This window comes from Fusarium falciforme, chromosome 3, assembly GCF_026873545.1.
Source record: "Fusarium falciforme chromosome 3, complete sequence".
Lineage (NCBI taxonomy): Eukaryota > Fungi > Ascomycota > Sordariomycetes > Hypocreales > Nectriaceae > Fusarium > Fusarium falciforme.
The window spans coordinates 4,898,446-4,914,035 of record NC_070546.1 but is presented as its reverse complement, the minus strand read 5'-3'; the positions used below and the strand labels follow the sequence as shown (position 1 = coordinate 4,914,035).

Genomic DNA, 15,590 nt, shown 5'->3' with positions numbered 1-15,590 from the left:
ATCTAGATTTAAACTAGATTAGTTTTTATTTCTCTTTAATTACTTATATTAAAATATACCCCTAGCCTAATAGGCTTATATTAACTATAAGGATTATCTTCTTAGCTTCCTTAAAGTAATTAAAAGTAATAAGAATTAATAGAGTTATAACCTTTTTTTCTAATATTTCTATAGCTTCTTTTTAATCTAATTCTTAGATAAACTTAATATCTTTTTTTAATAAGTCTATTAAGGCCTTTATAATCTAAGTAAATTATTTAATTTATTAATAATAATATTTTATAATATTAAAAAAAGACCTTATTTCCCTTATATTAAGGTAGACTTCTTACTTTAAGATTTTTATAATTTTTTTCTTTTCTAGCTTCTTCCTATAAGTCCTATAGAGATAGCTAATAATTATTATTATTTTTCTATAAAATTAAGACTTCTAACTTATAATTATATAGCCTAATAGCTTAATATTTATTAATACTTTATTAAGGTTAATTAAATACTTTAAAACAAAGCGATATATCCCTAATATTACTTTTTCCCTACTATAATCTATTATAAGTCTTTTAATATAAATATTATTTAAAAAAGACTAATAAATATTAAAGATTAAATCTCTTAAGATTTAAAAGATATTTTAAGTAAACTAGGCGACTAAGTTTATAGCTCCTTGCAGTAATATATATATTCTTAGTAATCTAATTAGTATTATAAAACTAATTAAGTCTTTATTAACCTTTATTAGCTCTATTTAGTTATATCTTAAAAAGAAATCTAAGAATAATAATATCTTATATATAATAAAATCTATAAAGAACTTATTATAGCCTAGGGGGATAAAGTTATTTTATATTATATACTTATTTATTAATATAGCTAAATTAATTAATTAAAACTAATTATTCTTTTTTTAAATAAAAAAAAATAGGTTTTTATAAGGGCTATAATCTTCCTTAAGGATCCCTCTTTTTATTTAAGTTCTTAATAGCTTAATAACCTCCTTTTTATACCCTTTAGGAATAAATATATCTTTTACTTACTAGGCTCTATGCTTAATTACCTTAATAACTTATAGTAATATAATTAATAAGTTAAGTTTTCTATATTCTAAAAATTCCTATAAAAGTATTATTTCTCTATTATATATAATCTTAAGGAATATATCTAATTCTTTATATATAAGGGTATTATTTACTTAATTAATTAATCCTTAAAGTTACTCTTTATAGATCTAAGCTCTTTACTTAATATCTAAGAATTTTAATATAATCTAATCTTAGTATTTTAAATCTTTTTATAATTTTTTTTTTATCCTTTCTTACTTTTTAACTTTTTATTTTAAATTACCTTCTAAGGTAGATCTATCTAATAGGATATTATCTCTTAGGTAAATCTTAATATTTTTCCTTTTATAAAGGGTATTAATTAAAATTTCTTTTAATTTACCTTAATTAAGTAAATCTTTTTTTATTTATTTTCTAATTAAATAGTTTATATCCTTAAGGGCTATATAATATTACTTAATTATCTCTACTTTAATAATATTAATTACCTTTTTTCTTAATTCTTAGTTTAATTATTATAATAATATTAAAATATTATTTAATTTTAAACTACTCTTTTAATTAACCTTAGGTTTAAAGAGAAAATTAATATTTATTTTAATAATATATTATTATTTATATTATAAGTTAGTGCTTCTTACTTAATAAAACTAATAGCTAAGGTAATTACTTATATATTACCTAGCTAATATCTAAGGAGTATAGAACTATCCCTTATTAAATAATTAAATAATACCTTTACTAAATAAATAAATAATATACTAAGAATAAAAGGAATTAAGATTCTACTAAAGGGCGCTATATATATTCTCTATTAGATCTATATATTACCTAGGTATAATTAAATAATTACTTAGCTAAGTATAATAATCTAATCTTAAGAGAAAAATATTATAAAGGCTTTTATCTTTATAATATTAAGACTATAGGCTTTTATAAGTTCTTCTAAAATTATATTCCCTTTAGAGCTAATATTTACTATAGCCTCTATTACTTTGCCTTTTATATTATTAAGTTAGACTAAAATCTAAGATAATTCTTATAACTATATAACTATTTTATCTTAACTTTTTAATATTAATGTAATAATATTAATTATCTAATTAGTTATTTTATTATAGTTTATAATAATTCTAGTTTTTCCTAAGGTTTTTATAATATCCCTTTATACTTTTATAATCTTAGTCGCTTCTTAGCTTATTCTTATATTAATTATTATAATATAATTACTAAGTTAAAAGTCCTTAGTATTATTATTAGTCTATTTAGTTTAAGGCTAATTATTAATAAGGATTATATTAACTCTAGCTCTCTTACTAATCTTAGCCTAATAGGCTTCTTCTTAGTCTTACTTATTAACCTAGATCATATTTATACCCTAAGGCTTCTAATTAAATAATCTTTATATCTCCCTAATAGTATATAAGGCTAACTTAATATAAATAATCTATTTAATATTATTAATAATATCTTAATAATCTTTAGCTATTTTTCTTTTAAGCTATAATAATAATATAAAAAGCTTATTAATAATAATAAAAATCTTCTTAGTTTAATATTTATCTCTTAATTCTTATAAAATAAAAGCCTATTTCTTTTTAAGTATCTAAAACCTTTAATTCTTTTCCTTATTAATAGCTATAGGCCTTTCTATTAGGGTAAATTTCTAAATTAGTTATATTATTTCTTAAACCTTAATAATATCTTTAATATAAATTCCTTTTTTTATATTTATATTAATAGTAATTATAATTATAATAAATACCTAAGGTATTTCTAATTAATCTAAGAGTAAAGAGTTTTTATTAATTAAGATTATATTAATAATAATCCCTAGTAATAAGTTTTAATTATTTAAAATATCTTAATTACCTTTTATAATATTTATAAGTAATTAATTAAATCCTTTAAGGGATTTATATTATAGTTAATAAAGGCTTATAGCTTTAGGGTTCTTTTATATAAAGTTATTAATTATTATATCCTCTTATTATATTAGTTTAAAATTAATTTTAATATAATTATATTATTTTATTTATCTAACTAAGTAAAATATATCTAATTTTAAGAAATAACTTAATTAATTATAAACTAGCTTTTTAATTTTAAACTTCTTAAAAATATAAATTAAATTTAATAATAATACCTTATTACTTTTTTTAAAAAAAATAGCTTTACCCTAGGGGTTATAGCTTATAATTTTATTACTCTTATTATAAGCGAGGTTAAAATAATTATTTAAGAAATAATTTCTCTTAGTATAATATTAATATATTAAGTTACTTTAATAAAGGCTTTACCTAGACCTATATGCTATATTTATATAAAAATTCTAGTAATCTTATATCTAATTAATTAATATAGTATTTATCTTAAAAGGCTAGGGTATTTCTAAGGCTACTTACTTATTATATTTCTTTTTAATAATCTATATAAGCTAGAGCTATAATTCTTAACCTTTTATAATATTAATCATAAATTAACTTAATTATATAATTAATTAATTTATTTTTAAGCTAAAGGGCTCTTTAGGATCTTTTTTAAGGATTTTTAAGGCTTTTATTACTTTTGCTAAGGGGCTTAGGTTCCTTAGAGGGGTTAGGGCCTAGGTAACTTAATAAGTATTATCTTTAATTTAAAGGCAATAAGTCTTCTTAATTTTAATCTTATTATTATAATACTATTTAATTATTTAAATAAGTTTATAATACTTTATAGCTATAATATTATAAATATTTTTATTATATTTTTTATAAATACCCTTAATAACTTTTTTTAAAAGCACTTTATAAATAACCTAAGATTAAGCCTTAGATTTCTTTTAATTACTATTAATCTACCTAAAGAGGTATTAGTATCTATTTAATTATTTAATAATAATATAGAAATCTACTTTTAATTAAGTCTTATTAAGTATTTCTAGTTTTTTCTTAATAATCTTAGATTAATTAAAATCCTTACTTATAAAGGATTTCTTTAGATTCTCTTAAGTAGTTACCTATTTAAGCCTATCTATAACCTATTAGACTTTTTTTTTAATCTCTAAGTTAAAGTATAACTTAAAAAGCGCCCTTTTTTTATTTTTAGAGATATTTATAAGGTTAGCCTATTAATTAAAGACCTAGAAGTATTTAATTATATTTTTTTTTTTAAATAAAAAAAGAAAATTAAGTAAGATAATAAAAAAGGGATTAATTAATCTTTTAATTAAGAATTATACTAAGAGCTTAGTAATCTTATTATTACTTTTAATAGCTTTATTACTTTTTACTTTTATACTCTAGCTAATATTAGATTTATACCTATAGTTAATAGATTTATTATTTTAGGCTATTTTTATAATTAAAGTAATAATACTTATAATATTAGGCATTTAATTAAATAATTTCTAAGAGCTTAAGTCTCTTATATTTAAACCTCTTTATTAAAGAAAATAAAAAGGGTTTATAATAGGTATTTTCTTAAATATTATAAAGATAAGGATAAGGGCTATAAGGGTCTCGCTTCTTATAGCCACTTAAACTAAGATTCTAATAGCTAAGACCTTTTATTATTACTTAATAAGGATATCCTTAGATAGATTAAAAAAGGCTAAGTTACTTATTTTATTAAGAAATAATACTTTTTATACTAACTATAAATTAATAATATCTTTCTTTTTCTTATTTATTATAAATAAATTCTTTTATTTTCTTATATTTATTTTTTATAAGATATAAAAAAGATCTATTTTAATCTTAGTCCCTAGGGGAAGATTTAATTAAATAATTCTATTAAATCTAAATTAAAAAGAGATAAAATTTATTTATAATTAATATTCCTCGCGACTAAATAACTTTTTAAGGTTTTCTTAATTACTTATTTCTTAACTTTTATATTAATTCTTAATGCCTTACGCCTTTTAAGCTAATAATAATAATTATATTTATAGTTTATTAATTAGTAATATAAAAATATACTCTTTTATTTAATTAATTAAATTACCTTTAATAATATATCCTAGTTATTATAAAAGTAAGAATATTAAATATCCAATATAGGAGCACTAGATTTATTAAAGAAAATAAAATATACTAACTATATAGCTAAAAATCTTTTAATATATCTTTCTTTTAATAACTTTTTAAAAAGGGATTTTATATATTTTTCTATAATCTTAATATTATAAAAAATAATAAGGGCAATTAATTAATTAATAATAATAATAATTATGCTAGAAAAAAAAGCCCCAAAGCTCCCCTTTCTTAACCTAATTAATAAAGAAGATAATAATAGTTAAAGGTCTAAGGCCTCTAACTCCTTTTCTATATATAAGAAATTACCTAATAGCCCAAAACGGCTTAGCACCTATTTCCCCTAACTTACTAATAAGTTAAAATATTATTATTCTTAGCTTATATTAGTCTTAGATTAATATTATTTTAATATAGCATTAGTCTAGTACCTAATAAGAATGCTAGGTCTAAGGATTTATAGATACTATATAATATAGGTGCAGGGGTTATAATAAGCTATATCTTAAGCTTTAAGACTATACTTTCTAAGTTAAAAAAATAATATTAGCTCTCTTAAAAAATACCTTTAAATTTTTAAGTATTATAATAACTTAAAATATAAGATAAGAAATAAAAAGAAATAGTTAGTTTTTAAATTATATAATATAAAGTATATAATTAAATATTTTATATTCTTTTTATATTTTTTAAGTATAATTAATCTAATAGTATTTAGAAATTTATATATATATAATAAATAAAGTAATATATAATGCTATATAGTTTTATTATTATAATAATATTTTTAAATTAATAAAGAAATAATTTTTATAGTTATTATAAATTAAAAAAAAATAAAAATTAATTAATTATTTACTTACTTATTAAGTAAAGTATTTAAGTTTTTTAAACCTTATTTTACTATTAATATAATTATTCTAAGTTATAATAATAGCTTAATTACTTAAGAGGTTATTTTTTTAATATTAATTAATAAGGTAATATTAAGTTATATTAATTTTTACTTTTTATATTTTTTTAAACTTATTATAATTATTTATAATTATTATTATAGTTATAAAAAGCTAGATTTATTATAATTATAAATATTATTTAATAAAATATTATATTTTATATTTATAAATAGTATAAATATATATTAATTATAAATACTAACTAAGTCTTATATTTAATACTTTAGAAATTATATTTAAAAAAATATTATATTTTAAGCTTTAAGTATTATTTAATAAAATTTAATACTAAATATAAATTAATTAAGTTCTAATATTATATAACTAAGAGAAAAGATTTTATAAATTTTAATTAAAAATATATTAAATAATTATTTAGTTATTTAAAATAAATATTTATAATAATTATAAAATAATCTTATATTAAGACTAAATATCTAATTATTTATAATTTAAAACTTAAAAATAAATTATATAAGTACTTACTACTTATTAAAAGCTTAAGTTAGGATTATTTTATATAACTTAAAACATAAAAATAATTTAATATTAAAAAAGCCTTATAATATACTAGGCATTTAAGAATTAATAAATTATATAAAATAATATAAATTAAAAGACTTTTATTATTTTTATATAATTATTATACTTATTTATTATATATTAACTAAATTAATAATAAAAATAAATCTAAATAAACTTATCTAATATATTTTAAAAAATATAATAAATATAAGAAATAATTTTAAATTATAAATCCTAATATACTTAATAAGCACGCCAGTCAGATAAATAAAGCAGTTAAAAATATTAACCTTCTTATTAGAAATTATAATAAAAACACTATAAACTATTTAATTAATTAAAACTACTTATTATACTCTTCCCTAGATGTCTTAATTACTACCTGATAGGTCCTTGTATTATAGCTAGGCTTATTGCATATACCATAGCGCTGAATACCTAGTCCAACTAACCTTCCTTAACCACTACTCCTCAACGATTTGGCCATTACCTGCGCATCTATATCTATTTAATTAATTACTTGCCTTCTTTCCTCTACCGTTATAACCCCTCTTTTCTATAGTCGAGTCCTTTTTACCCTCTAGCGCTAACTTAGTATCTTATTTGCCTCTTAAAGGTCTTAGACCTCTGCCCTTATGAGAGCTATCTTATATATAACTACCTTTATTCCCTTTGTAAGAGACTTTAATGCTTTAAGAATTAACTCTAGAGAGCTACTTTAGTGCCTTCTAATCCATCTTTTAAGGTATTTAGACTAAGATTAGGCCTTAAGCATAGTCTTTGGGGTTTTTAAAGCCTAAGGGGTTGATAGTTTAGCTACCTCCTTAACCGGCGTTGGCGTCCATAGCTAAACATTAAGCTTTAAGACCATAGTTTCTAGGTCAAGGGGAATAAGACTAGCTCCTTTAAAAGCCCCCTTGATATTTCTTTCTATCATAGTAGCCTTATATATAGCGTAAAAGGCTAGAAAGAATTTAGTTTTTAAAACGTGGGTTATAGAGCATCTGATCAAATGCTCTATTTCTCGACTATAAGCTCGCTTTAATACGCTAAAGCACCCGATATTAAGGGGCTAGAGTAGATGAGATAAATGAGGTAGCATATAAAGCTAGATAATCTTTTTCTCCTTATAATATCTCTTAAATTTAATAGAGTAGTGGCTTTTATGGCTATTAAGGATTAGAAAATGATAGCGACTATTTAATCGCTTAGCTATATACTAGTCAAAGTGCTTTAGCCACTTAAGACTAGTCTTATTATCAGTCTAGCTATTTTAGGTTATCATAATAGCCCAATCGCCCGGGAGGTTATTATCCCAGTACTAGTTAGCGAGGTAATATTAGCCTGCACTGATAATAAATGGCTAGATTGCCTAGCCTTTCGTATTAATCGCTTAAATGATTATAATCCATTCCCGGTTTCTAAGTTATACTGATTTCGGCTTTAAATGCCTTTCTGAGCCTATAATAACCATTCCGCTTGTAATTATACCCATAAGAAAGCCAATCTCATTAAAGTTATAGATATTATCTAATTAGATGCTATACTTCGCGATTATATTTGCCATAAGCCGAAACTAATCGCGGATAATGGTTAGATCTTCGTACTTAGCTCTTTGGTAGTTATATTTATGAAAGAAATATGTCTTAAGGTCTAAGTGCCGCTTAACGAAGTTATAAGCCTAATGCGTGCTAACTAGTGATGCATCGCGGTCGGTAAGTAATTGATTAGTTATTTCTTTTATATTACGAAGCCGGGGGGAGAATCCTCGTGAATCTAGATTAAGAATAAAGTGAATAAGGATCTCTTTTTTTAGATCTGATAGCTTATGTGATTTGGGGATAATATTGGCTCGGGCTTGGATACCGGTATATTAGTTATAGAGTGTATTATAGCGAACTTAATAGATCTTTGTAGCGCGTCGGAGGCTAAGTTTTGGGTTATTTTAATAGGCTTGGAGGGCTAGAAGGATTTTAGCTTTATTATTTAATTGAGGCATATTGATATATAAAGAATTAATTGATTAAATAGTAATAATATAGGTTGAGGGATTTTTGACCGCTTTACTTGTCTAACCGGCGCGCTTATTAAGTATGTTAATATAAAGACTTTTAATAATAATAAGCTTTTATATAAGAGTATTTTTTAAAAATATAACTTAATAGTTTATTTATAAAAAAGAACTTTTATAAAATAAAATTATATTTTATAAAATTAATTTATTAAAATAAAATTTAAAAGTTAAATTATTAAAAATAAAATATTAATTTTATTTTTAATTAAATATTAAGTATATAAATCTAATAACTAATTATAAGTATATATATTATACTTATTTTATACTTTTTTATATATTACCTACCTAGTTATTAATTTAATAATATTAAATATATTTAAGTATATTATAAAATATAATATATATATATAATTAAGTATTTATAATAATCTCTTTTATTAATATAAACCTTATATAATTAATTAATCTATATAAAAGCTTTTTTAATTCTTATAATATACCTTATAGCTTATAAATATAAAAAAAGCATTATATTAAAAAAATCCTATAAATAGCCTAATCAATAGTTTTTATAAGTAACATAAATTTTTATAATAAATTATATAGCTGTTTACTAGTATAGGCTAACTCCTATATATTGTAACGCTGATTTTTTTTAAAACTTTTTAAACCTAATTTTCTAAAGCGAGCAAAATTTCACTAACACTCGCGGCCCCGGCTGCACATAGGTGCTGTTAAACCGACCACAGGGCCAAAAACATAGGCGCGCCACTAGTTAGTGACCACTTGCGTATTTCGGCCTATATGTCCGGTTCAACAGGTGCTAACCCGAAATGCACTACTGATCGACCAGGACAACCCTCGTGACTCTAGCTAGCTAGCTAGCGTTTTATTATTACCACACATACTTTTGCCCTCTAACCTTCCTTCCTGCCTCAGCTGGGCTTTCAGTCCTTGCTCATAGCTCTCAGCAGGTCCACAGACACACTGTCTCGCACACTCTCCTGCAACCACCCAGGGAAGCCGCGTAGGAGGGAAACCCATCCTAGGCTCTCGGGGACGACTATCTGTGCGCCATATGTAGAGTAGAGCTGGTTGACAATTCTGCCAGCTACCTCTTCAGGAGTCACAGTAGGATCCCGCATCTTCCCCTCCTCCTTGGGCTTTGCGATCATCGGGGTTTGTACCCAAGTTGGGTGCACACCGCTGCAGGTCGCTATTCGGAGGAGAGAATCTAGACCGCGGTTGGGAGTCATTACCTAGTCCGCACCATGTGTGCTTTATAAATATGTCTCAGTTCCTGCGCGAGGCCTTCCGAGAATGAGAGAACTGCGGCCTTGGAACATGCATAGTCGACGTTGCTGGCTTGAGTACTGAAGGACGCCATGCTCGCTATGTTGACGATGTGACCGTGGTTTCGTTGCACCATGCTTGGAAGAAACTCCTTCACCAACAGGATAAGCGCGATAATGTTCACTTCAAAGAGCTTTCGGATCTTGGGTTTAGGCAGGTCCAGCAGTGACATTGCATTTCCAATACCTGCATTGTTAACGAGGACAGTTGGGTCGCGGTGTTCTTTGCGAACGCGATCTGCGACAGAGGCGATGGCGGAAGGGGCTATCAGATCGACTTGGTAAAAGAAGGTCCCTGGCACTAGAAAATGGGAATTTAGTTCGTGCGATGTAGCAAGCGACTGAGTATTGCCGAGAATACTCACATCGTGCACTTTGGGGCCCATTCAAGTCTAAGATGATGACTTTGACGGTCCTCTGCGCAAGCTTGGCAACTATCGTGGCGCCGATACCACTGCTTCCACCAGTGACCACCACGACCTCTCTTTTCTAGTCCCAAGACTTATCAGTCAGATAATTGTTCACCTTTCTCCGACTGAACCATTTGTTCAGCCTGGGCAGCAAGCTCAAAGCCAGCAGCGCCGCAGCCCCGGCCTGGACCTTGGGCAGCTTTGCAAGGTCTGCAACGCTTGCCAACATCTGCTGTTTATCCATTGAGAGAAAGAGCAAGGCCGGGTGTGATGGGAATATAATGCGGGAGGTGTGAAGGACGGTTATTGAATTCTAAGTTGTCACAAACAGGATTAGAGAATAAATTGAGGATATCGTGCTGACTTCTCTCGATTTTCTTCATCGTTCATCCTATTCGTAAAGTTTAACATGGTGGACCCAAACGAGTTCCCAAAGATTGTATCGTTCACCCATGCATGGCACACCAAGCCTTATAACTTCATTTCCCCGGAGCGCCCAGAACTGTCCGTCTCTGCGAAGAACGTGGTTGTCACGGGTGGAGGCACCGGCATCGGCAATGCGATTGCGACAGCCTTCGCGCAGGCTAACGCAAAGTGTGTCGTCATCCTGGGCCGGCGTCGTGATTGACTGGAGAGGGCTGCGGCCTTCATCTCTGCAACTGCAGCAGGGCAGACCAGACCGAAGTCTTCTATCAAGTCGCTGACATCACAAATCGCGCCCAGGTCGATCAGGCATTGGACTCCGCCGTCAGTAAGGCAGGCAAACTAGATATTCTTGTCTCCTGCGCTGGCGTCTTGCCAGAAAACGGTCCCATTGCTGCATTTGAGGGGCCAAAACTTATGCGTGCTTTTGAGGTCAACGTTCTCGGTGTCGTTAATGTTATCCAGGCGTTTGCATTACGTGCCAGCTCGGAGCCTACCTTGCTGAACATCTCGACCGGGACTACCCATACGGTGCCCGTTAAAGGACAAGGCGCATATAACGCCAGCAAGTTGGCCGCCCTTAAGCTTGTAGACCAATTTGCTGCCGAGAACTGACACTTCCATGTCGTTAATGTCCATCCCGGGTCGGTGGCGACGGAAATGAACGGGATGCAGGAAGAGGCTCCCGACGCTGGTAAGTGGCTCAAGACCTCCAGTTCACAATTCCAATGTGTGGACTTTATCTGACTTTTTTGTGCAGCCGAGCTCCCCGGCCAGTTCTGCGTGTGGCTGGCCTCAGCAGAACCCTGATTCCTCAGAGGCAAGTTCGTTTGGGCAAACTGGGATGGAGAGGAGTTGCTACGGAGGGCCAACGATATCAAAAGTACACATCTGCTCAATTTGGTTCTCGATGGCGTCCCAATGTAGTATGCGGCGGTTCGAGTGCAGACCTGTATTAGCCAGTGGGTTTGCAGTTAGGAAATGAATGTTCCACTTAGCCTACAGAATGTCACATCACGGGCTCTATGACCCATATGGTCAACAAAGATCGATTTCGGAGGAAACAGATAGTCGGGAGAATATCGCCACTGGCGATGAGCACGACTATCCAAGGAAGGGAAGCTAAGGACTTCTAAGAGCTTCAATGCAGTCCAAATCGCCCGTCAAGTATGACACAGAACATCACTGCGTTCGAGTAGGCCTCTGTTGTCTGATTCTTTGCATCACATAATTTTGATGTAATCTTTCTGACTGTGACTTCTTGTTCTCGAGGAATGGATGGGCTGTGACCGAGACAACGGATGGGTTTCACGCTTTTGAGATATCACCATTCTCCACTCCGCATCGCTGTTTGGGCTGACGTGACCATTAGTCGGGAATTGCAAATCACCTTCAAAAAAAAAAAAAAAAAAAAAAAAATTTAAATAAATAAATAAATCCCGTGGACCCTCACACCCTCGGAAATAAAGCTGCTGAATCCTAGAGAGTACTCACCGCGTCGAAAAATCATCCCTCATCTCACGCTCGAGCACCGTATTTTTAATATCCAGAAGAGGCCATGCGGGATAGATATGGGCGGGAAGGTATTGGGAGAAGAAAGGTAAGATGTGAAGAACAGAATGAATAGCCAGGTCCAGCTAACAATATCACGGTAAAGGCGTGTGATCTTTGCCATACGAGGAAAATCAAATGCGATTCAAAGGAGCCGAAGTGTACACACTGTGCCTTTTCAACAAAGACTGCACTTATATGCCATTGCCTCGAAAACGAAAGGCTCAGGCTATCCAACTGGAGTAGGTAGACTCTACGTCGCCTCCTGATTTCCAATATCCCCATATCAGGCGCGAAACTGCCATTTGCGCTCCTGACTGATGGGATATGGCAAGTTTGGCTGTGGTCACTGGTTTCGAAAGCGAGCCTGCGCAGGTTGCAGACGTTAAAGATCCCATCGATAACCAACGAACCGTTGATGCGACGGGTTCAACCGTAATCCATACCTTTAACAGTATGTTCATACCAGCCATACCCGACTAGCTATTCCATTGGACCAACCGATTCCTAGTGCGGCTTGACCCTCCCCCAGGTAGCCAGAGCTATTGCCTACCGCCTTTGCGGGATATTCGTCCCCTGATAGACGACTATTTTGCTCAGTTCAACAGCCTCCTGCCGCTTTTTGACCGAGTCGACTTATGGAGATGCTGGAGCATTATTATACGAGTTGTTCTGAAAACGACTCTGCAACTTGGGCCGTCGTCAATGTTGTCCTGGCCTTATCTACCCAGCAATGCCGCTATCACAGCCATTGCGATCGGGGACCAGAGCTGCAAAGATATGTCAGCAACACCCAGTCCGTCATGGACGAACTGGTCGTCAGAGATGTGGATTTGAAGGGCATCCAAGTGATTTTAGGACTCGTCATATTCCAGTGCGCTCCAGATTCCCGTCCCTCTCCCGTACTTGTCGCTACGGCGGTAAAGCTTGCTCACCGGTTGAGATTAAACACAACCCATGGACAACAGGGTCCGAGCGAAAAGCTTGCCCTGCAGCGGAACCGCGTGTTCTGGATTTTGTTTATCCTTGACAGAGACACTAGCTTGCGAACACGGGAGCCGTATCTTCAACAAGGTCAAGACATGGACATAGAACTTCCCGCCTCTACCAGTTTGGATGGCACGACTGGGAAAATTTTTGCTCCTGGCGGCACGGATTGGCTTGACTTTTTTCGATGCCGCACTGAACTTGCGCATATCCAAGGGCAGGTATATAACCTGACATACTCAATCTCCGCACAGGCACTACCTGGCCGAGACAGACAATCAAACACTATCATCCTAGACAGCTTGCTACGATGTTGGAAGGACGCCATTCCAGAAGTTTTCCAACCGCCAAGATTTATCCAATTATTTCCCGAATGGATAAGCTGCCACATGACGATGTTATTCTTCTCATATTATCAAAGCGTTTATAAGGCACACGCAATATCCGGATTTGACATGGACTGGATCCGAGCTCTGACGGAGTACAGTGGTAGATATAACGTAGGAAACGATCGTGATTCTTGTCAGCAGGACGCTTTCTCTCCATCACCTTCGAGCTGGCCCGAAGACACGCAGGCAGCAAGGACGTGTTCGGATTGGTATCAGAGCATCAATAAATCGGACGTCGCCTTAATCTGGTTCGTTGCTCCAGTTAAATAGTCCCGCGAAGAGATTGGCTCATATACTACCCTAGGAATTTATCTTGCACATACATCTCCTCGCTTGTCATCGTCATCGCGAACAGGCTGATCTGTTTGGAACACGTGGAGCAGAGTACGCATGGGCAGGATGTGCAGTTGATTGCCGAGGATTGCTTTCATTGAAGAGTATGACAGATGTGTTTAGGGATGAGAGGTTTTCAATGCTCTCCCGGGCCTGTTCTAAGCTCAACTCTCGAGCCATGCTTGCTGAGCTGGTGTTTGGGTTGCCATACATTGACGATTTGCCGGCGCCTGATCCAGGAAAGCGGGATGATATTTCATCGTTTGATATTATCAACGCCTTCATCCAGGCAGGATCGTTAGGATTTTAGTCCTCTATTTCATTAATAGATGGCTTATCAACCTACGGAAGCAGGCGTTGAATATACCATGCGATATCGGGAACATCAACCCTTTCAACTAATGCCGACCGCCGCCTTTCAAGTTACAGAGGGAATGGAAATTACATATCCCTCCTTTGTACATCAGGAGCTTATACGCGCAACAGTTTTGGCGAGTTGAAGATAGGTATAACGCTCGTTGAGCACCATGCTAGATGCCCCTGCTTGCAGCTTGTTCTTGCAGCACTAGTAAGCGGATACTGATAGAGCTTCATCGATTAACACTTGTCCTACCATGATATTGGCCCTTGGCCTTCGCGTCATCGTCAGGTGTTCGAGGCGCTGCACTTGCCAGTGGCGTTGTGACATTCATGCGACCTCCTTCCACTGGTTGCATAAGTCAATGAAACGCTGGAATACTTTCTCCTTGAGCTTCTCTTCCTAAGCTATATATTCTAAGCCATCCATGCGCAACGAAGCTGACCCTCCCGCGTGCCCAAACTCTTAATAGACTTGACATGATTACAGCAAACGCTAACCGGTCCAGTTTTTCCCAGCAGATTCTAGCATACCAGGAATGCCATCAATCTTCTTGAAGGGTCCAACGACACTGAACTCATGCCATATTCGGTCCGTGATGCGCCAACCATCGACAGTTTTCTCCAGTTGGTCAGTATAGGTTCCATGAGTTTGGAACATCATTGGCTCCCCTTGCTTATCCTCAAGGCCGCTCGGGTTGACGGCTTTGACTTTCACCACTGCTTTCTGTCTTCCTTCCAAAACATCGATTCTGACGTTCGTGTAAATGTGGAAAGCCCAGGGAAGCAGCTTGCCAGTGAACACGGGTCCTTCCTTAGCCTCCTTGTACGTCATCACCCCCCCACCGGCTGAGGTCCAGTCGAATGTTGTATCGGGTAAGAAAATATTATCCAGGGACTCGCGATCGTCAGCCGCATGGACATAGCGCGTGTAGATGTCTTGGATCTCCAGGCGGTCGGAGATTTCCTCAATCGATAGAGTCATGATGCTGGGTAGGTGTATGAGGAGCGAAGGGAAGACCGAGTACTGGGGAAAGAAGATTTTGGTAATGTGTGGTATAACACAATCCGGTCTGAGAGAGGTATTTATTAATGACATCGTCGGGGCTCGGGCTCTCGGGTCAGTCCGGTGATCCGTCACACCGAAGCACAGGCCCCCACAAGATCGAAGATTGTGGCTAATTGGAAATGTAGACCCAGAAACGGACTGCGTTTCCGG

At 32.2% G+C, this 15,590-nt stretch overlaps 3 protein-coding genes across 3 annotated transcripts; 1 reads left to right on the top strand and 2 right to left on the bottom strand.

The window, feature by feature from the left end:
- Positions 1-9,516: 9,516 nt before the first annotated feature.
- Positions 9,517-10,575, bottom strand: NCS54_00475100 (Hypothetical protein; the record flags this gene model as incomplete). Its single annotated transcript, XM_053150277.1, has 4 exons — positions 9,517-9,775; positions 9,829-10,222; positions 10,287-10,410; positions 10,447-10,575. The coding sequence occupies 4 exons, from the start codon at positions 10,573-10,575 to the stop codon at positions 9,517-9,519; spliced, it is 906 nt and encodes a 301-aa protein (XP_053006252.1).
- Positions 10,576-10,740: 165 nt separating this feature from the next.
- NCS54_00475000 (Hypothetical protein) lies at positions 10,741-11,369 on the top strand (the record flags this gene model as incomplete). Its single annotated transcript, XM_053150276.1, has 2 exons — positions 10,741-10,925; positions 10,997-11,369. The coding sequence occupies 2 exons, from the start codon at positions 10,741-10,743 to the stop codon at positions 11,367-11,369; spliced, it is 558 nt and encodes a 185-aa protein (XP_053006251.1).
- A 3,498-nt stretch (positions 11,370-14,867) lies between these two features.
- Positions 14,868-15,416, bottom strand: NCS54_00474900 (SnoaL-like domain-containing protein; the record flags this gene model as incomplete). Its single annotated transcript, XM_053150275.1, has 1 exon — positions 14,868-15,416. The coding sequence occupies exon 1, from the start codon at positions 15,354-15,356 to the stop codon at positions 14,868-14,870; it is 489 nt and encodes a 162-aa protein (XP_053006250.1). The 5' UTR covers positions 15,357-15,416.
- Positions 15,417-15,590: the final 174 nt, after the last annotated feature.